General features: G+C 46.2%; 1 protein-coding gene across 2 annotated transcripts in view; it reads left to right on the forward strand.

The window, feature by feature from the left end:
* The first annotated feature begins 320 nt into the window (after nucleotides 1–320).
* LOC137431197 (sulfotransferase 1C2) overlaps nucleotides 321–21,444 on the forward strand; it is a 92,816-nt gene continuing 71,692 nt past the window's right edge. Inside the window, exons 1-2 of one of the 2 annotated variants that reach the window (XM_068122235.2) lie at nucleotides 321–707; nucleotides 19,356–19,532. In XM_068122235.2, coding sequence (XP_067978336.2) covers nucleotides 695–707; nucleotides 19,356–19,532 — 190 coding nt within the window. In that variant the 5' untranslated portion in view covers nucleotides 321–694. The remainder of the gene's footprint in view (nucleotides 708–19,355; nucleotides 19,533–21,444) is intronic. The other variant, XM_068122236.2, reaches the window with a different exon arrangement.

A 21,444-nucleotide genomic window follows, 5' to 3' on the forward strand; every position in this document is an offset into this window, starting at 1 on the left:
GTTCTATCTCTTCCATGAGCCTCAACTCTGCACATTATACAGTACAAGAAATATTTTACCTTTCTGTGTAACTAATCTCGTACCTGAATGTTATCCAAGGTGACGTTATTTATCACTTATGCAAATGATATTCAAATGAAGTTTTTGGGTGCATTCGGTTTTCTTTATTCCTAGGATTGATGCAATTATTTTGATTTGATTTTTGCCAGAAATTTGGGACAAATGGATCCATTGTCTTGTGCTTGAGGTACAATGGTAATTAAAGAAGAAGTTGTCGAAGATTGCTGCGCACCAAACATGGCAGTAATTGTAGTCAAACCAGATTCCGTGTGGAGTCGAGCTCAAGGTGAGAAGCTCAAGGTGATAAGCTCAGTGTCGATCAATATCGCTGGCTTAAAGTAATCCAACGTACCTGTTCCCAAGTGGAATTTTGATGTTTTGACCACAAGTTGCCCCGCCTCTATGAAACTTTTCACGAATCAGTCATTGATCCTTGTTCCACCCCTGAATCCGATCCGTCCACTTACTTGTCCCTCCTGCAAATAATGGACCAATGAGCGAGCAGTTTCCTTGTTGTTCCAGACGAGTCACAAAATAAATATCCTGTCCTACATTCAGTTCTGCTTGCACATCATTGCATGCCTGTCGATACTTCCCTCTTTATCCACCTGCATAGCATCCTCACCATCAATCTATGTCTTCTCAAGGTAAGGGATGAACGGATTACCTTTGTTTTTGTTTGTTATCGTTCATGTAAACTGTTAAGCCATGACATGATGAACTTTAAAAAAAACTTTCGTAGCTGTTAACTAGTTGTGAACGAAATGCGTAGTGGAAAAACATTGCTCCTCCTTCTTCTTTGTTTCTCATGTTTGTTTTTTCCATCACAGACATGTTAATATGTCCGTCTGTCTATCGATATTGTTTGGCTTCATTTTGCCTTTGGTTTCATCATACAGTATGCGAATATGCTTTAGTTTTGGTTTTATCGGGCCATTTTGTGGTATGGGTTTCCCGACAGGAGCTTGAGAGGTTTTACGTTGTGGTTTAATAAAGGCTTGACTCGGACGTTGAACCTATCGGATGTCTTTTCTCGAAAGCTAAAATTGAAACAGTCAGCAGATCCGAGTAAGTCAGAGCTCATCTATAAAGTATAATGAAGAACTAATCTTGCTGGTGTTACCACAACAATGAGTGAGTGTTCATCCTCAGTATAATGTCAATTATTCTTAGGACAATACCACTTCAAATATAATTAGTAAGGGTGATCTTAGTTGTGCAGTTTATGTGACATACGGTAATCGACTGTCATTATGAGAATAATGTAAAACTCCAAGTCATGTAAAAATCCAAGTCATGTAAAAGTAACTTTTTATCTAGTTTGGTATTATTAGCAAAGAGCTCTCTCTGTGTGATCAATGTGTCATTACCTTTTTCTTTTTTTTTTCTTTTTTTTGTATACTGATTCGAGGCTCGTGAAAGAGCTAACATTTACTTCACAAACAAATCAACCAGACAAACGAGATATATAAAAAGAGGGAGTGGAAAACAAGATGGGGAGAGAAGGGGAAGCACACAAACACAACATTTGAGAGCAGGCAGATGTGTGGAAGGGAGAGGGCTTGGGGGGAGGGAGAAGTATAAAACACAAGGACACCAAGGACTTCCAGGACAGAAGTTGGTATTTCAAAAAAGTGGAATTCGGGTGAAATTAGCGGGGGTAGAAAAGATCAAGGTTTTGGATGGGGGAAGATAAGAGATGGTGGTGAACAGCTGTTTTAAAGACCTGGAGGGTAGAGTGGGATTGAAGAGAGTGAGGGAGTTTGTTCCAGAGGTGGGAGAAGAGAGGAAAGAAGGAGTGAAGGTGAGCAGAGAGTCTTGATTTTGGCAGTTTAACCATAAGAGGGTTGCAGGCAGATATTGTGCGACCTGTAGGAATATTTGCGGGACAGAGCCCAGAGAGAGCTGGGGGGGCAAGGCCAGAGAGGAGTCGGTAGAAGACGGAAAGACCACCAACCTGCCTGTGGTGAGTGAGTGAGAGACCCTTGGAGTTAGCTTCATCGCGGGAGATTCCAATAATTCTGAATGCTTTGGTTTCAACAGCGTGAAGACGAGCTAGGTGTGAGGCAGGAGCACCAACCCAGAGGGGAGAGCAGTATTCCATTGAGCTGCGGATGAAAGCCTTGTATGTGGTGAGGAGCTCAGGTGTGCCAAGGAAGGACTTCGCACGACGGAGGATGCCCAGTCGGCGACTGGCTTTGGAGGCCAGATTTGAAATGTGGTTTTCCCAGGAAAGATCATGGCAGATAGTGAGACCCAAAAGCTTGAGTGACAGAACTTCTTGGAGAGGATTATTCAGAAAGTGGATGGGAGGGTTGTCCAGTCGGTCTTTACGGAGAGACATCGTAAGAGTGAGAGATTTGTCAGGATTGAAAGACGTGTTCCACTTGTTTGCCCAGTCTGTGATTTTGTCCAGGTCTGCAGAGAGTGAGGAGGCTGCAGACTGCCGATCTGAGGGATGAAGAATGGAGCGACAGAGAGTAGAGTCATCAGCAAAGAGATACAGAGGATTTTCAAGAGAGTCAGAGAGATCATTGCTGAAGACCAGAAAAAGCACAGGGCCCAGAACACTGCCTTGTGGAACTCCAGCCTGAACAGGAAGAGGAGATGAGAGAAACCCATTCAGGGCCACACGTTGACTATGACTCGAGAGGAAGTCCGCCAGCCATGCGTGGAGATTTCCATGGATACCAAAAGAGGAGAGTTTGGTGAGCAGAGCAGGGTGCCAGACCGTATCGAAGGCACGTGATATGTCAAGGGAGACTGCTCTAATTTCCTATTTGGCATTGAGGACCTCCATCCATTGTTGAGAAAGCAGAAGCAGCATGTCCAGAGTAGAGTGTCCAGGTCTGAAACCAAATTGATGATCAGAGATCAAGCCATTGGAGAAGAGGAAAGATTTCATATCTGAAGCAATGATGGATTCCATGACTTTGCTGATAATTGGGAGAGGCTGAGGTCTGTAGTTGCTGGGATCTGTTTTTGCACCTTTTTTGTGCAAAGCGGTGATGTTGGCAGATTTCCAAGCAGATGGAAGATGATCTTGAGCAAAAGAGAGGGTGAAGAGAACAGAGAGAGGGAGTGAAATAGCGGAAGAACAGGATTTTAGGACCCGTGGGCTGATGCCGTCAGGTCCAGTTGCAGAATCCGAGTCGAGGGTTGACAGAAACTTTTCCACCTTGTCAGTGGGAAAGGCCACAGAGTCCAGGAGCAGCTGGGTACGACTGGGTACGGTGGGTACAGAGAGGGATGGGTTTGGGACACAAGATTTAGAGGCAAACACAGAGTTGAGGCATTCAGCTTTTTCACGTGCGGAGTCAGCCGTGTGGCCATTTGAGGTGAGGGAGGGGATGGAGGGGGAACAAACACCAGAAACAGATTTGACCAGACGCCATCAGGATTTGGAAGAGGGAGACAGATAAGAGAGTTCGGTCCTGAGAACGGAGAGATATTGTTTCCTGGCTCTCCTGAGGGTGGACACAAACTTGTTTCGGGCTTTGTGAAAGGAAATGAGATTTCCTTCCGTTGGATTTGCTTTCCAGGAGACGAAAGCAAGTTGTTTCTGGGCAATAGCCTCACCACAAGATTCCGTGTACCATGGACGGGAGGAAGGGTATGACAACAGAAGACGAGATGGGATAAATCTGTGCATGAGAGAGAGCAGTTTGCTTTGGAAGAATTCCCAGGAAGAATTTATGTCAGAGGCAGTAGAGATGGGAGACCAGTCCAGATGATTGATGGCTGCTTGAAGACCGTGCCAGTTGGCCTGAGTGAAATTCCAGACTCGTCGACGCTGAGGAGGCTCTCTGAGAATGGTCAAGTTTAAATTTGTTTTTTTGCCAAGTTTTTTGCCAAATTTTGTTTGCCAAGTTTAAATTTATATTACCTCCACCACCAAAGGTGGATGGAGGTTATGTTTTCACCCCTGTCTGTTTGTCTGTCTGTTTGTTTGTGAACATATCTCAAAATGTTGTGGACGGATTCCGACGAAATTTGCAGAGATGTAGTGTATGTGACAAGACCGAAATGATTAGATTTTGGGGAAGATATGGATCCGGATCCAGCTACTAGAATTTTTAAAGTGATTCTTCACCATTGGGAGATTGGGCCAAAAACGATACAGAGCAGGATATCTCAAAAAGTTGTGGACGGATTTGGACGAAACCTGGTGGACCTGTTGGGTGTCTGACAACGACACATATGTTCGATTTTGGTGAAGATCTGAATATGGATTCGGATATGAGAATTATTAAAATTTTAAAGTGATTCTTCACCATTGAGTGATGTGGCCAACCAGTTGAAGGTATGCTCTCCACTGAGTGCCATTCTTGTTACCCTCACCAAAGGAGAGGGTATTGCATTTGAGTCTGTTTGTTTGTCTGTTTGTTGAGACATGGCTCATTGTAAAGAACTCTCCATGGGGAATAAAATATGTAAATGATGACGTCATCGGTCACGTGGTTCGGCCGCCATCTTGGAAAAACCGAAAAACTTATCTCCTCTATATCTCCGAAAGTGCTGAATAGAAAAAATTGAGACATGGCTCATTGTAAAGAACTCTCCATGGGGAATAAAATATGTTAATGATGACGTCATCGGTCACGTGGTTCGGTCGCCATCTTGGAAAAACCGAAAAAATTTGCACCTCCATATCTCCGAAAGTGCTGAATAGAAAAAATTGAGACATGGCTCATTGTAAAGAACTCTCCATGGGGAATAAAATATGTTAATGCTGACGTCATCGGTCACGTGGTTCGGCCGCCATATTTGTCCTAAATGGCTGATAAAAAAGTAAAGTCTGGCAATCCTCGGTCTCTGACCGATTTTTCATCTGTCTGTTTGTCTGTTTGTTACTTGCCGGAAAAGATCCCGGCAAGTATGTTGATCGGTTGGTTTGTCTGTCTGTTTGTTACTTGCCAGAAAAGATTCCGGCAAGTATGTTGATCGGTTGGTTCGTCTGTCTGTCTGTCTGTCTGTCTATTTGTCTTTTTGCAGCACTACGTCTACACCGTTGCATGTAGAATCGCCAAACTTTGCACACATATTTGTCTTGTTCGGGAATAGACTGTGCCCAATTGATGACGTCATCGGTCGCGTGGTTCGGCCGCCATTTTGGAAAAACCGAAAAAATTTGCACCTCTACCTCTCCGAAAGTCCTGAACAGACAAAATTGAGCCATGGCTCATTGTAAAGAACTCTCCATGTGGAATAACATGTGTTAATGATGACGTCATTCGTCACGTGGTTTGGCCGCCATCTTGGAAAAACCGAAAAACTTAGCACCTCCATATCTCCAAATGTGCTGAATAGAAAAAATTGAGACATGGCTCATTGTAAAGAACTCTCCATGGGGAATAAAATGTGTTAATGATGACATCATCGGTCTCGTGGTTCCGACCGCCATCTTGGAAAAACCGAAAAAATTAGCACCTCTATATCTCCGAAAGTGCTGAATAGAAAAAATTGATACATGGCTCATTGTAAAGAACTCTCCATGGGGAATAAAATATGTTAATGATGACGTCATCAGTCACGTGGTTCGGCCGCCATCTTGGAAAAAACGAAAAACTTAGCACCACGACATCTCCGAAAGTGCTGAATAGAAAAAATTGAGACATGGCTCATTGTAAAGAACTCTCCATGGGGAATAAAACGTGTTAATGATGACGTCATAGGTGCCTCCATTATGATGTCATAATTCCATAAGTACAAAACTTCATCCCATCAAGATGCAATTTCTTGAGCATCATCAAGGAATTAATTTAGTTTAGAAAACAAATAATGATGACGTCATCGGTCACGTGGTTCAACCGCCATATTTGTCCTAAATGGCCGAAAAAAAGTACATTCCGGCAAGTCCTCGGTCTCTGACCGATTTTTCATCTGTCTGTCTGTTTGTCTGTCTGTCTGTTTGCAGCACTACGTCTACACCGTTGCATGTAGAATCGCCAAACTTTGCACATGTATTTGTCTTGCCCTGGAATAGATTGTGCCCAATTGATGGCGTCATCGGTCACGTGGTTCAGCCGCCATCTTGGAAAAACCAAAAAATTTGCACCTCTATATCTCTGAAAGCACCGAGTAGAAAAAATTGAGACATGGCTCATTGTAAAGAACTCTGCATCGGGAATAAAATATGGTAATGATGATGTCATCGGTGCCTTCATTATGATGTCATAATTCGACAAGTACAAAACTTCATCCAATCAAGATGAAATTTCTTGAGCATAATCTGGGAATAAATTAGTATTGAAAAAATATATATGAAAAAATGATGTCATCAATCACATGGTTCACCGCAAGGATATATCAGGGCACGCCGAATGACATTTGCGCTCTTGCACAACCAGTTCTCTCTGGCGCAGCACGTCCCTCTGGCCCTCTTGCACATCCAGCTCGAACCCTTGTGCTTTCTGGCTGTCTCTGGCTGTCTCGTGCTCTCTGCGCTTCCCTGCTTGGTCTTGGGAGATCCCTGGTGGTCGTTGGCTCGGGCCTTTATGGTGCAGCGGAGATTGGAGCCAAGTGGGGATGACAGACCACAGACAGATAAGGACGCACCACAGAACATTACACGACGAGACATTTCCTTTCGTAATCCATTTGTGTGTGGCGTCTTTGAAGTGCGGTGTGTGGTATCCCAAATTAGGACTTTTATTTGATTACCGTCGTGTTTCATTGTTATCGGGTGCCGGGAATAAACGTGTTTATTTTTGTACATTAAATATTGTGGTTGTTCAGTTCATTAATTCCCTGCAGGATCGAAGCCGCGGTCGGCGCGCTCCAGGTAAGCGCTTTTGCCGCAGCTTTCCACTTCCCTTCCTCTTCCCGCACTACATAAGTAAAATCCGTGTTTGGTCGTCGCCTCAAGTAAATCCGTTCTGGTCCATCTGCGAGCCCTGGTATTAACCGAAGGGTCCACACGACAATATTATACAGAGCAGTTGAATGTTATTCATCATCTTTCATATTACACTACACCTTGCCTAGAAGTACACAGACTGAAGAAATCACAGATGGATGTCATGGGCATATGCATCAACATATATGTGGATTTAAATCAAACGACAATAGCACCCAGACTCTGAATAAATCACTGGTAGATGTCATGGGTTAGTATGGGATGTAAGCGTCAACATATATGTGGATTTAAATCAAACAACAACAGCACCCAGACTCTGAATAAATCACTGGTAGATGTCATGGGTTCGTATATCATGTAAGCATCAACATAAATGTGGATTTAAATCAAACGACAATAGCACCTAGACTCTGAATAAATCACTGGTAGATGTCATGGGTTAGTATGGGATGTAAGCATCAACATATATGTGGATTTAAATCAAACAACAACAGCACCCAGACTCTGAATAAATCACTGGTAGATGTCATGGGTTAGTATAGCATGTAAGCGTCAACATACATGTGGATTTAAATCAAACTACAATAGCACCCAGACTCTGAATAAATCACTGGTAGATGTCATGGGTTAGTATAGCATGTAAGCATCAACATATATGTGGATTTAAATCAAACGACAATAGCACCCAGACTCTGAATAAATCACTGGTAGATGTCATGGGTTCGTATAGCATGTAAGCATCAACATATATGTGGATTTAAATCAAACGACAAGAGCACCCAGGCTCTGAATAAATCACTGGTAGATGTCATGGGTTAGTATAGCATGTAAGCATCAACATATATGTGGATTTAAATCAAACGTCAATAGCACCCAGACTCTGAATAAATCACTGGTAGATGTCATGGGTTAGTATAGCATGTAAGCATCAACATATATGTGGATTTCAATCAAACGACAATAGCACCCAGACTCTGAATAAATCACTGGTAGCTGTCATGGATCATGGATGTAAGCATGTAAGCATCAACATATATGTATATTTAAATCAAACGACAATAGCACCCAGACACTGAATAAATCACTGGTCGATGTCATGGGTTAGTACATCATGTCATATATGAAGACGGAATTGAAATAAAACCACCAATGGGGTGGAAACAACTCAGGGAAAAGTTATCACATGCATAGACGTCAATCAACAATTGAAACATTACTGTAGATATGAGTCTATGCACTAACTGAAAACATTACTGTAGATATGAGTCTTTACGACATCAACACAATCAGGATAAGTCAGCAATCGTGCAGACAACCAGGCGGTCGCCAAGCGTGACTGGAGCCATGCAGGTCGGGTGCAGACGATAACTGAGGGTCGGTCAGTTGTAGCACCGAAGCACGGATGACTGGCTGACCCGCTGACCACAGCGTGGAAGGTAGCGATCCATACAAGTTTGTACGGCTGTGGCAACCTCCAAAGGGACCACCGGGACCAGGAGCGGCACAGGCGGCAGAAGTGGTATAGGTGGTGAAACAGGGGGTGGTGGTGTCCAACAATCCCTGGTATACTCCAGGTTGCAATCAGACTCACAATGATAGGGTTGCAAGATCGCGCCGGCGGAGGAAGGATGGACGTGAGCCGGAACCCGCCAACATCAGTCCTGGCGAACCCCATCGGCGGATGAATGCAGCTGTCCGCCCATGATTCCGTGGACAGAACACCACGGGAGGTCCAGTGATGCCACAATATGTCGGTGTCGTGCCGAGGACATGCCACGATCCACAGCGAGGCAAACGAGGCCACCAACGGGAGGCAAATCCACACACAAAGGAGTCAGAGCAATGAGCAGTGTCACCCTATGCCCGTCGTTGACAATACAAGCGGTAGTAAAGGAAGTGACAGTCCCACGAAGAACAAGGACCAACCGGCGGTAGTATTTAAGGATGTCGGTAGCAAAGGAAACTGCCACCGTGTCCGGGGAGCTCACAGTTGTCTGCTCAATAGCCAGGTAAGGAAAGTATGGACCGAGCTTTATGGGGAGGTCCGTGGTGCTAGAACTTCCGCCCTGACCGGCCACAGAGTGAACAAAGGAAGGCTCAGGCCAAAATTGTGTAGGTTGCTCTCCACAGTAAATCTGTTCAATGTCAGAGGTCGTCATGAGTTGCGAAGCTTGATGCAGGCTGATATCATTTGCAAATCACCCATAGGGTTCCCACGAGCAGATTCCCATTCACACATCTGAGCCAGCTTGGGGCTGGCAATATAAGGTCTCACATCAAAGTAGTCTTCTTCTTCAGAAAAGTGAAAAGTCTTCTTCTTGCCTCAACTCTGTGTTTGCCTCAAAATCCTTAGTCCCAAACCCATCTCTCTCTGTTCCCACCTTTCCCAGTCGAACCAAACTGCTCCTGGACTCTGTGACCTTCTCTCCTGACAAGGTGGAGGAGTTTTTGTCAAACCTCGACTCTGATTCTGCAACTGGACCTGACGGCATCAGCCCACGGGTCCTAAAATCCTGCTCTGCCGCTCTATCTCACCCTCTCTCTGTTCTTTTCACCCTATCCTTTGCTCAAGGTCATCTGCCAGCATCCTGGAAATCAGCAAACATTACCGCTTTACACAAAAAAGGTGCAAAAACAGATCCTTGCATCTACAGACCAATCAGCCTGCTCCCAATTATCAGCAAAGTCATGGAATCCATCATTGCTTCGGATATGAAATCTTTCCTCTTCTCCAATGGCTTGATCTCTGATCATCAATTTGGTTTCAGACCAGGTCACTCTACTCTGGACATGCTGTTTCTGCTGTCTCAACAATGGATGGAGGTCCTCAATGCCAAACAGGAAATCAGAGCTTTCTCCCTTGACATATCACGTGCCTTCGATACGTTCTGGCACCCAGCTCTGCTCACCAAACTCTCCTCCTATGGTATCCATGGAAATCTCCATGCATGGCTTGCGGACTTCCTCTCTGGTCGTAGTCAACGTGTGGCCCTGAATGGATTTCTCTCATCTCCCCTTCCCGTTCAGGCTGGAGTTCCCCAAGGCAGTGTGCTGGGCCCTGTGCTTTTTCTGGTCTTTATCAATGATCTCTCCGACTCTCTGGAAAATCCTCTGTATCTCTTTGCTGATGACTCCACTCTCTGCCGCTCCATTCCTCTTCCCTCAGATCGGCAGTCTGCAGCCTCCTCACTCTCTGAAGACCTGGACAAAATCACAGACTGGTCAAACATGTGGAACATGTCTTTCAATCCTGACAAATCTCACACTCTTACTATGTCTCTCCGAAAAGATCGACTGGACAACCCTCCCATCTACTTTCTCAACAATCCTCTCCAAGAAGTTCTGTCGCTCAAGCTTTTGGGTCTCACCATCTGCCATGATCTTTCTTGGGAAAACCACATTTTCAAGCTGGCCTCCAAAGCCAGTCGCCGACTGGGCATCCTCCATCGTGCGAAGTCCTTCCTAGGCACACCTGAGCTCCTCACCACATACAAGGCTTTCTTCCGCAGCTCAATGGAATACTGTTCTCCCCTATGGGCTGGTGCTCCTGCTTCACACCTGGCTCGGCTTCACGCTGTTGAATCCAAAGTTTTCAGAATCATTGGAATTTCCCTGCGATGAAGCTATCTCTGAGGGCCTTTCACTCACTCACCGCAGGCAGGTAGGTGGTCTTTCTGTCTTCTACCGACTCCTCTCCGGCCTTGCTCCCCCAGCTCTCTCTGTGCTGTGTCCCCCAAATATTCCTACAGGTCGCACAAGATCTGCCAGCCACCCTCTGATGGTTAAACTGCCAAAATCTCGGCTCTCTGCTCACCTTCACTCTTTCATTCCTCGTTTCTCCCGCCTCTGGAACAAACTCCCACACTCACTTCAATCACACTCCTCCCTCCAGGTCTTCAAAACAGCTGTTCACCACCATCTCTTATCTTCCCCCATCCAAAACCTTGATCTTTTCTACCCCCACTAATTCACCCCAGATCCACCTTGTTTGAAATTCCAACTTCTTTCCTGGAAGTCTTGGCAGTGTCCATATGTTTTATACCTCTCCCACTCCCCCCCCCCCCCCTTCTCATGCCTCCCCCCAAAGCCCTCTCCCTCCCACAGTTCTCTCGATGTCTCCATGTCTCTCGGTCCCTGCTCTCAAATGTTGTGTTTGTGTCCTTCCCCCTCTCTCCCCATCTTGTCTACCGCTCCCGATGTTATTTGTTTTGTGTGTCTGTTTGTCTTTCGGTGTGATTAATGTTCGCTCTTTCACGAGCCTCGATCTTGTATACAAAAAAAAAGAAAAAAAGAAAAAAAAAGTGGTTAAACCCACGTGCTGAGCACTAACCTCAGAGGCATGAGGGACAACATCAAGGTTGGCTTCCTCTTCTTCTTCTACATTGCAATCGCTAATGGTTAATGGGTAGTCGTTACTCCATATGCCACAATCACTGACCTCGTAGTTGTGAGGCTCAGGTTTCACGTCAAAGTTGTGTTCTTCTTCTTCTTCCCCGTTGGAACAGTCGGTAATCCACAGTTTGTTGTATTCTTATTCTTCTTCACTGTCATAGATCCACAAAGGCTTCACATCAAGGTACTCATAAGCATGAGGGTCAGACTCTACACCAAGGTTGGCTTCCTCCTCTTCTTCTTCATAACAGTCATTGAGCGTTAATGCGTAGTTGTTAATCCCGATGTCACAAGCACTGACCTCGTAGGCATGATGATCAGGTTTCACGTTAAAGTTGTGTTCTTCTTCTTCCCCGTCGGAACAGTCAGTAACCCACAGTCTGTTGTATTCTTCTTCTTCTTCTTCTTCTTCACTGTCATAATCCACATAGGCGTCACATCAAGGTACTCATCAGCATGAGGGTCAGACTCCACACTGTCATGTATGAAGCTGCAAATATTCACCGTTGTATCCCTACACCGTGACCGCATTGTATCCATACGCCCCAGCTCGGATGGCGCTGCAGTTAATCGGGCCTGTATCGGCAGGGTCAATAAACGTGTGCTACAATCAATCGTAGTTTGTCGAGATACCTTACATGGCGACGAGGATAAACATCTAGACCATGACTTCTTTCGGCCATATCGATGAATTCGACCCTCATGAGGGGGATTTTGACACGTATTCTGAGCGGTTGTCTTTCGACTTCGAGGCAAACGACATCGCGACCGAAGCCCAGATGAAGGCCGTATTCCTGTCCGTTTGCGGGGGTGAGACGTTCACACTCGTTAAAAACCTGATTCGTCCTCGGACAATCCAGGAGCTCACGTATGCAGAGCTCAAGGCCGCTTTGAAGGAACATTGTAATCCATCTCCTTCAGTCATCCTGTGTCGGTTTAATTTTTACATGTGCAGACAGCATCATGGTCAGTCGATCGCAGACTTCATTGCACACCTCAAAAAACTGTCACATCTGTGTGAGTTTGGGGACACGATTGATGACATGACCGTGACTTGCTGGTGGTTGGCATGTCCGATGACCGCACTCGTAGATGCCTGCTTGCTGAGAGAAGACTGACGTTCCAAAATGCCAGAGACACTGCCATTTCCATGGAAAGTGCTGAACGCAATGCTACAAGCATCGGTGCCACTCGCTCATCTGGTACCAGCCCTGCTGTGAATCGGTTGGATCATGATCAGCCAAAACGTTGGAACAAGTCTCTTCGTCAGAAGCCAGTGCAGTCTCAAACACACAACAACTGTTTTCGGTGCACCGGAAAGCACCCTCCAGAGACGTGTCGGTTCAAAGATGCAACCTGCCATTTCTGTTCGAAAACTGGCCATATTGCTCCAGCTTGCATCACTCGCAAATTGGGAAAAGGGAAAGCTGCTGACAAGAAGATTCATCAGTTTATCGGTTCGGAGGAACCTGAGTTTGACCAGGTGAGCTCTGTTTCCGACAACTCAGAATCGTGTGACCTGTTTCATATTGATTCTCACCATAAGCGGGACCCTCTTCTTGCCATTGTTGTCGTCAACAATCGACCATTGCAAATGGAGGTCGACACTGGTACGGCCGTCTCGCTCATCAGCCATGCTGTTTTCACAAACCTGTGGAGTGATGCTGACCGACCCCATCTGAAACCTACTACCTATGGACTCTCCACCTATACAGGTGGGAAGATTGTTCCCTGCGGTACATGTGACGTCACGGTGGGCTACGATAACCGTGAGTTTCACCTACCCCTGATCGTCATTCCTGGAAAGGGCCCTTCCTTACTCGGCAGCGACTGGTTGAGCATAATTCGACTGAAGTGGAAAAGCATTCATCAACTCCGGGCAGCCAACGTTTCTCCTACCGCAGCATACACACTCAAAAATGTGCTGGATACATACCGGGATGTCTTCAAGGATGAGCTTGGAACCTTGAAAGGACATACGGCTAAACTCAGGGTTGACCGGGATGCCAATCCTATATTTTGCAGAGCTCGCCCAGTCCCTTTCGCCCTGTGGGAGCGGATTGACAAGGAACTGGATCATCTTGAAAATCTGGGCATCATCGAGCAAATCCAGTATGCCGAATGGGCGGCGCCCATCGTTCCGGTCATAAAATCGGACCAGTCCATCCGTATATGTGGACATTATAAAATGACCGTGAACAAGTGTTCTTCATTGGATAAATATCCAATCCCGAGGATCGAAGACCTTTATGCTCGCCTCACGGGAGGCAAGACTTTTACGAAACTCGATCTCAAATCCGCCTATCTACAGCTCCGCTTGGACGAGAATTCGAAACAGTATCTTCCCATCAACACACGTCGTGGGTTGTACAGGAACCACCGACTCAGTTTTGGAGTGAAATCTGCACCTGGAATTTATCAGCGTGTCATGGACAGTTTGTTTGCCACCGAACGCAACGTCGTTTGTTACCAGGATGTTATTCTGGTTACTGGTCGTACGGACGCAGAACATCTACAGAACCTGGATAGAGTTCTGAAGAAGATTTCGGACTCCGGCCTACGTTTGCGTCGAGACAAGTGCAAGTTTATGGTGCCATCAGTCACGTAACTGGGTCATACGATTGATGCCGAGGGTCTACACCCGGCAGATGAGAAAGACCAAACTATCAAGGATGCTCCTGCTCCACGAGACGTGACCGAATTGAAGTCATACCTCGGTTTGCTTCAGTTCTATGGTCATTACATCCCGAATGTGACCGACGTTTTGGGCCCCCTTTATCAGCTTTTGAGGAAAGGAGTCTCCTGGAGCTGGGGATCCACTGAACAATCAGCATTCCAGACCTCTAAGGATCTGCTCAAATCGTCCAATGTTCTCGTTCATTTTGATCCAGAGAAGGATCTTGTGCTGACATGCGATGCCTGTCGGTATGGAGTGGGGAATGTATTATCACACAGGATGCCTGATGGTACGGAAAGATCTATCTCAAATGCAGATGCCATGAGTCGGTTACCCCTTCCAGAATCCGTTGACGATTCGCCTACACCAGGATCCATTATCGCACTAATGGATCATCTGGAAGATTGTGCTGTCGATTCCGGCCAGATCCGCACTCATACTCGACGAGACCCCGTTCTGTCCAGAACTGTCTCGGCTGTACAGCTTGGATGGCATTCGCTACCTGAGGGTGACCCAGCTATTGCGGCTTTTAAAGCACGTAAAAACGAACTCAGCGTGGAAAATGGTTGCCTACTCTGGGGATGTCGTGTCGTGATCCCGGAAAATCTGCATTCCAGGGTCATGGATGAAATCCATGACTGTCACCCCGGGATTGTGAAGATGAAGTCACTCGCTAGAAACTATGTGTGGTGGCCGAATCTTGATGCTGATATCGAACATCATGTTCGACATTGTTACCCCTGCCAGAGCACCCAGAATACACCTGCGAAAGTGCCACTGCATCCCTGGGATTGGCCCAGCGAACCGTGGCATCGCCTACATCTCGATTATGCCGGGCATATTAACGGCAGCATGATTCTAATAATTACGGACGCATACACAAAATGGATTGATGCCTATGTGACGCATGGTACTACGTCAGCCATTGTCATCGAAAGACTCAGACGCTGTTTCGCCACTCATGGTCTGCCCAGGATGATCGTGAGTGATAACGGTACGTGTTTTTCCAGTTCCGAGTTTGCCGAGTTCACACGTCGGAACGGCATCAAACATAAGTTTGTCAGCCCACATCACCAGGCTTCAAATGGCTTGGCCGAACGATCCATGGGAATCATCAAATCCGGATTGCAGAAACTTCAGGAGGGAACCCTGGAAACAAAGCTTTCTCTTCTCCTGTTCAAATACCGCATCACGCCACAATCAACAACCGGTGCAGCTCTGTCTGAGTTATTGATGAAACGACACTTGAGATCGACACTTGACAATCTCAAATCAGACATATCATCAAACGTTTATCAGAGCCAGCTTCATCAAAAGTTGGTGCACGATAAGACGTCCAACAGTCGCTGTATCAACATTGGAGATCCAGTGTTTGCCCGAAATTTTGGTGCAGGTGCGACGTGGCTACCGGGGGACATCATCGAGAAGCCAGGTCCACTGTCCTGCGTGATTCGCCTGCAGGACGGCCGCGAAATTCGTCGACATCAGGACCACATAACCTACCGTCACTGTGAGTCGATAGAGCCTGCAGCATTGTCACAGTCAAAACGACAGTTCGACCCGCCACTGCCGGAGATTGTCGTGGCCGCTCCAGCCGGCTCGGATGCCACGAAAACCTCTGCGAACGCTACACCCTTCGTGGAGACCAACGGAATCACCTCGGACTCTGTATCCACTGGTACACCGCCACTCAAAGGGATCACCTCGGACTCTGTATCCACTGGTACACCGCGACGCTCAATGTGTGAGAGAAAAGCACCCGACCGGTTGAATCTTTGAAGATGTTTTTTTCACGTTCATTGGGCTTGCTCAGTATTTCCAAAGGTATGTCAGCAACCTAAGCACTGAGCTTGCAGCGCTGACTCAAATGTTGCGTCGAGATGTTCATTGGAGATGGAGTTCGGCGGAACAAGCAGCATTCAAATGAGTCAAAGCTCGCCTTACTGCAGACGCGGTGCTCGGTACTCGGACATTACAAACCTTCACGTCTTCTCATTTTGGCGTGTGCACCTCGACGTACGACGTCGGTTGCCGTCTTGTCTCAGGTAATGAGAGACGGTGCTGAGCGTCCGGTGTGTTTTGCGTCACGTGCTCCGACACCTGCAGAGCAGAATTATGCTCAAATTGAGCATGAAGCGCTGAGTTTGGTATGGGGCGTGTGAAATTTCGTCAGTACATGATAGGTCTGCATTTTCTTCTGCAAACTGATTACCAGCCGCTTCAGTTGTTGTTTAATCATCAGGTCATTCCAGTCACTACCGCTGCTCAGATACAGAGATGGTGTCTTGTCCTCAGTGTGTACGACTATGAAATCAAATTCTGTGCTTCCGAATGGCACACTAACTGCGATGGCTTGTCTCAATTGCTGTATACAATGGCCGGTGCTGAACCTGGAGATGAGGTCGAGGTGTTCATGTTGGAACAGATTGAATCTGGTCCGGTAATCGCTGCGGAAATGGCTGCTTACGCTCGTCGTGATCCCGTGCTGTCACGTGTTGCACACGTTTTGTTACGTTATTGGCGCGAGTTGTCCTCAACGTCAGAATATACTCCATATATGTCGTGTGCGTCCGAGCTGTCTTTAGCTCAAGGTTGTGTGATGTGGGGCATGAGGGTGGTCATTCCTGCTTCTTTGCGTCAGCCCTGTCTCAATATGAGTTGCATGAGGGTCATTTGGGTATATTCAAAACAAAGAGTTTAGCCCGGAGTTTGTTGTGGTGGCCCGGGCTTGATGCGGACATCGAGCAGACGGTAAAAGCATGCGATACGTGTCAAACCGATGCTGATAATCCTTCACGTGTGTCGTTGTTATGGCCGCCTGCTGATAGAACGTGGCAGCGCGTTCATGTAGATTTTGCAGGGCCAGTCATGGGGCGGGCTGCATGTTCCTGGTGGTTGTTTTTGTTTGGTATACAGCCTGTGGCTGCTGGTTGCATCATTTCTCTGGAAGTCCATTTGCGCCGCTGATGCAGTGCCCCAATTACCAGTGAGCTGGTACTCAATTTGCCGACCTTGAAAGGATGACAGGCTGAGTCAACCCCCCTGGCGTTAATTCAACGATCACCGTAAATTCAAACTCAGGATCCTTGGATCCCAAGCCAGCACCCTAACCATTAAGCCAACACAAGGCTCTTTCTGGTGGTGATCGACGCTTACTCAAAGTGGAAAGAAGTAGCTACAATGCAGTCCACCTCAACAGAGAACATGGTGGAGCGTCTGCAGAGTATTTTTTGCGAACAAGGGGTTTCCAGAGATTTCAGTTTTGGATAATAGTTCGCACTTTGTATCTAAGGTGTTTGCTGTGTTCATGCATGCTAATGGTTTGAAATACCTGAGGTCAGCGCCTTACCACCCTGCTACAAATGGTCAGGCTGAGTCATTTGTCAAAGTGTTGAAACATGCCTTGCGTAGAGGCCAAGCAGTCCGATCTGTGCAGAGTAGGGTTCATGTGTTTTTGCATGCTTATCGTAATTCAGTGCATTCCACTACACAGGAAACGCCTGCATTCCGCATGTAGGGCAGACAGTTGCGGTCGCGCCTGGATTTGCTTCGACCTGGTGCACCTGAAGTTGTTACGGAGACCAATGTTCGTTCATTCACGGTGGACCAGCCGGTTTTGGCATGGGACAATGTACACCAACAGAAATGGGTGCCGACTGTTGTGGTCCGAGTTTTTGGTCTGGCTAACTACATTGTTTTTACTTCGGCCAGGCTTATCTGGACACGTCATGTGAATCAGTTGTTGGCTCGTGGGTCCGGTCATTCACACACAACCAATTATTTTCTGTCGTGCGATTGTCCTCATCCATTGAGGTGCCCGTGACCACATTTCAGCCAGCTGCCAATCCATCTGTGGATCCGGATGTTCAGGGCAGTGAGAGTAGCATGGATGTTCCTCTGGTTCCGGTTGAGCCTAATTTGGTGTCTGGTGGGGAGTCGTCATCTGTTTCCAATGCCTCACCGTCGCCGGTCGTGTCCATGGCTCAATTCCCGTGTGTTTCTTCTAGACGCATTGTGCGACCAGAATATTTGAAAGACTATGTGACTTAAGGGGGGGAGAGGAGTTTATGCCGTGCACGGCTGATTGGGAGCCGCTGTGGGTAGGCCGAGTGAGGCCTGTTTTTCCTGGAATTAAGATGGGGCTTAATCCTCTCTGCATGTCTGCATCTGTGTACTAAAAACACCACAACATGTTCAGGGACATGTCAAGAAAGATTTTAGAAATAGAGGGAACTTTAAAAATATCAAGGGTGACCATCTTCCAAGATGATTCCAAGATGGCATTCCATCCAATCCCCGGTACACTGGCCAGCAAGGAGAGTTTATGCGCCGGCTCTTCTGAGCTTACCACCAGATCGACAATCCACCCTCACTTGGACAGTTTTCCCACCACCTCACACCCCTCAAGGATACTCCATGCTGCGCACGCCGCGAGGATCCTGTAGTGCCAACGTGGTTTCCAAATTCACCAAAATTTTCTCGCTCACGGATCCTGTAGTGCCAACGTGGTTTCCAAATTCACCAAAATTTTCTCGCTCACGGGGAGCTCACCAGTCCCCTCAGTCACGCTAACCACTACCCATGTTTGGGTCGATGCCTCACTTGCTAACTGATGCACTCCATTTTACCGATGCACTCACACTCCGCACAATTGGCACTCCAAAAAACCCGTCTCAATCCCACAACAAATAAAATACACAACTGCACCAGCCCACACTGAAACGCTACAACTACCTCTAACATAGATATATTCATGCAATTGTTACTATTGTCACCTATGACAGAAATGTAACATGTTTTTTTTAATTTTTCATCCCACATGGTTTTTTCGTTTTTATATAATGTTTTTTCTGACTTGTCATAACATAATGGTACAACATATCACAGGGTAGTACTCCTGGTTTTACTTAGATCGTTTGAGCAAAATTATTCTCAACCACATACAAACACTTTGTTGTTGGCTCTCCATTCCGTGTGACAAACTTTTACTTCCCATATTTTCCTCCTTTCTGAATCATGAGGGAAACGATGCATCTTCTTCCTGATGTCCAGACATTTGGCATCTATTACACCCCAAAACTTAGAGACCACACAGATACACCCAATCTTGCATTTTGCTTGGTGAATATGGGTAACAAGATGGTGTCTTGCAGTTATGTGATAACGTATCCTCCAATCACAGTCGTTTTCACTGAAAGCAAGTTCGCCCAACTCTATTGTTCTTGGGCATTGTAGTCACCAAACTCTCCCCCAACCCATATCTTCACAGATCCCCTAGAATGACACAGATGTGATTGATTGGGGAGATGTCCTCTTCATGTATTCACACTCCTTTTAATTCCCTGTGTTATTTGTATTATATTGCAGGAGATCACAAGCCAGGATCAGTTGGCAAAGGTGCAGCTGTTGGAGAACATGAAAAACCTGAACCAGTTATGGCTGATGGATTGTTGGTGATGCCAGGAACTCTGCGGCAATGGGAAGAAATAAAGAGTTTTCAGGCCAGGCCTGATGACACCTTCATTGCTACATATCCCAAATCAGGTGTGTGTAAATTTGGGTACTTTTTTCCACTGATTCTTTTTAACGTTTTGAACGTGGGGTAGCATGACAAAAGTTCTGCACGACAAGCAAAGGAATGACCACACATGAAAAAGAGGAGGGGAGGCAACATAGTACCACCATAACCTGCAAGAACGAGGGGGGTGGTGGTGGTGGTGGTGTAGTAGTAGTAGTAGTAGTAGTAGTAGTAGTAGTAGTAGTAGTAGTAGTAGCGGTAGTGGGAGTAGTAGTAGTAGTAGTGGTAGTAGTGCTTTTGTTGGAAAGGCTATAGAGATTTGCGTTCAGAGCTCATGCAAGCTCAGGCAAACATATTATGTTCCCAGTTTAATGTCGCTCAATTCCTCATCTCTGCAAGTCCATGGTTTGAACTACAGTAGACAAGGTTGAGCATTTTGAAGAGAAAGCACCACCAAGACAGATAAGGGGAAGGTAAAAGAACGCCAAAGAACACCAAAAAAAAGAACGCCAAATAACACATTTATACAAATAAGAGCAAAGTATCTTGTGGGGAGACCGTACAAAGTGCATCATTTATAGTCCAGGTTTCCTTAAACTTTTGAACAGTGTTACTATATTCTGCCGCCTTGTACTCCGAAATAATGCGTGAGCGTATTAAGCCCTTCAGACATACAGAACTGTGTTCCACCACATCTCTCTCAATTTTTGCCTTCCTGGTTTTATATATTGCCATTTTTGCACAGGCTAAAATAAAGTTAACAAGGAGATCTCGTGACTTGCTTAGTTTCTTTACCGGTGCCCGATGATAAAAAGTGTTGGAGAGAAGTGAAGCCAGAAGCGCAAGAGAAGATTTTTCATCAGTAAGAACACTGGTTCAAGACGGTGGCATTGAAGGTATATGTGAAATATAGTTTCCCTTTCACCACAAAAGCAGCATTCCTTTAGAGAGTTAGTGAAATGGCGCATCATAGAACCAGAGCTCAGTGCACCATGTAGCAACCTCCAACTTAAGACTGCCATCATTCTTGGCGTTGGGTAGAGATAGAGTGAATACCAACGTGGATGAACAGTCAAAGGAAGTGGAGGAATCTCACGCCAGGGAGTATCTCTAGTCGGGTTGCAAGAGCTATATAATGGAGCGAGTGGATCACTAGCAGGTATATATTTTTCCTTGATAGCCCACAGAACGACATTTCCACTGTGCCAGGGGTCTTACTCATATTGTTTGCTGGTATTGGCTGAGAGAGCTCGCAACATCGTGGTCTGATTTTAAAATCCATGGAGTTACCGATGGACATCTGTCCAGATCCATCACCCTCTTTGGGATTCTCTAGATATTCCAGACAATCGGGAGGCAAGGAGCTTTTGACCTCTTCAAGTATCCTGGAGGGGATCCTGATTGTCCTTAGGCCCATTTTTGCTGTGAGTTCCTTTGGTAAAATAAGCCTTCTCTTCCCATTGGTCAGAAGGTCTCCCACTGTGGATATGCTACCAGCTAAGAGGTTCCTTCTTACTGAAAAGGAAGCCAGAGTTGGGCCCTGTAGAAGAGGGTTGAGAATGAGCGGTTCTTCTAGCAGGTCCTTGCCTGGATAAGGAACTGTTCTTTGTACGTCGACTACATTCCAAGCCTTCAGCATTTCTTGATAAAAAAAGAGGCAATGTAGCACTAGACAGGCTCCGAGATGTAATGATGAAAAGGTTCCTTTTGTACCCAAGATTGAGCACTTTGCTGAAGAAGTTTGATGCCAGTGAGCACCATTGCGGTGCAGGGCTCACATGTAGGTAACGTTGTATGGTCTTCAGCCTGGATGCGTGGAAGTGGCTTCGAAGGCAGGGAAAAGACTGTCCACCTTTTGCAAAAGGCAAGCTCAGAATGCCCAGGGAAACCCAGTGTTTACCATTCCCAAAGTAGTCCAATAGCTTCCTCTGCATCTTA

This window comes from Myxine glutinosa, chromosome 7, assembly GCF_964187855.1.
Source record: "Myxine glutinosa chromosome 7, kmMyxGlut1.1, whole genome shotgun sequence".
Classification (NCBI taxonomy): Eukaryota; Metazoa; Chordata; class Myxini; order Myxiniformes; family Myxinidae; genus Myxine; species Myxine glutinosa.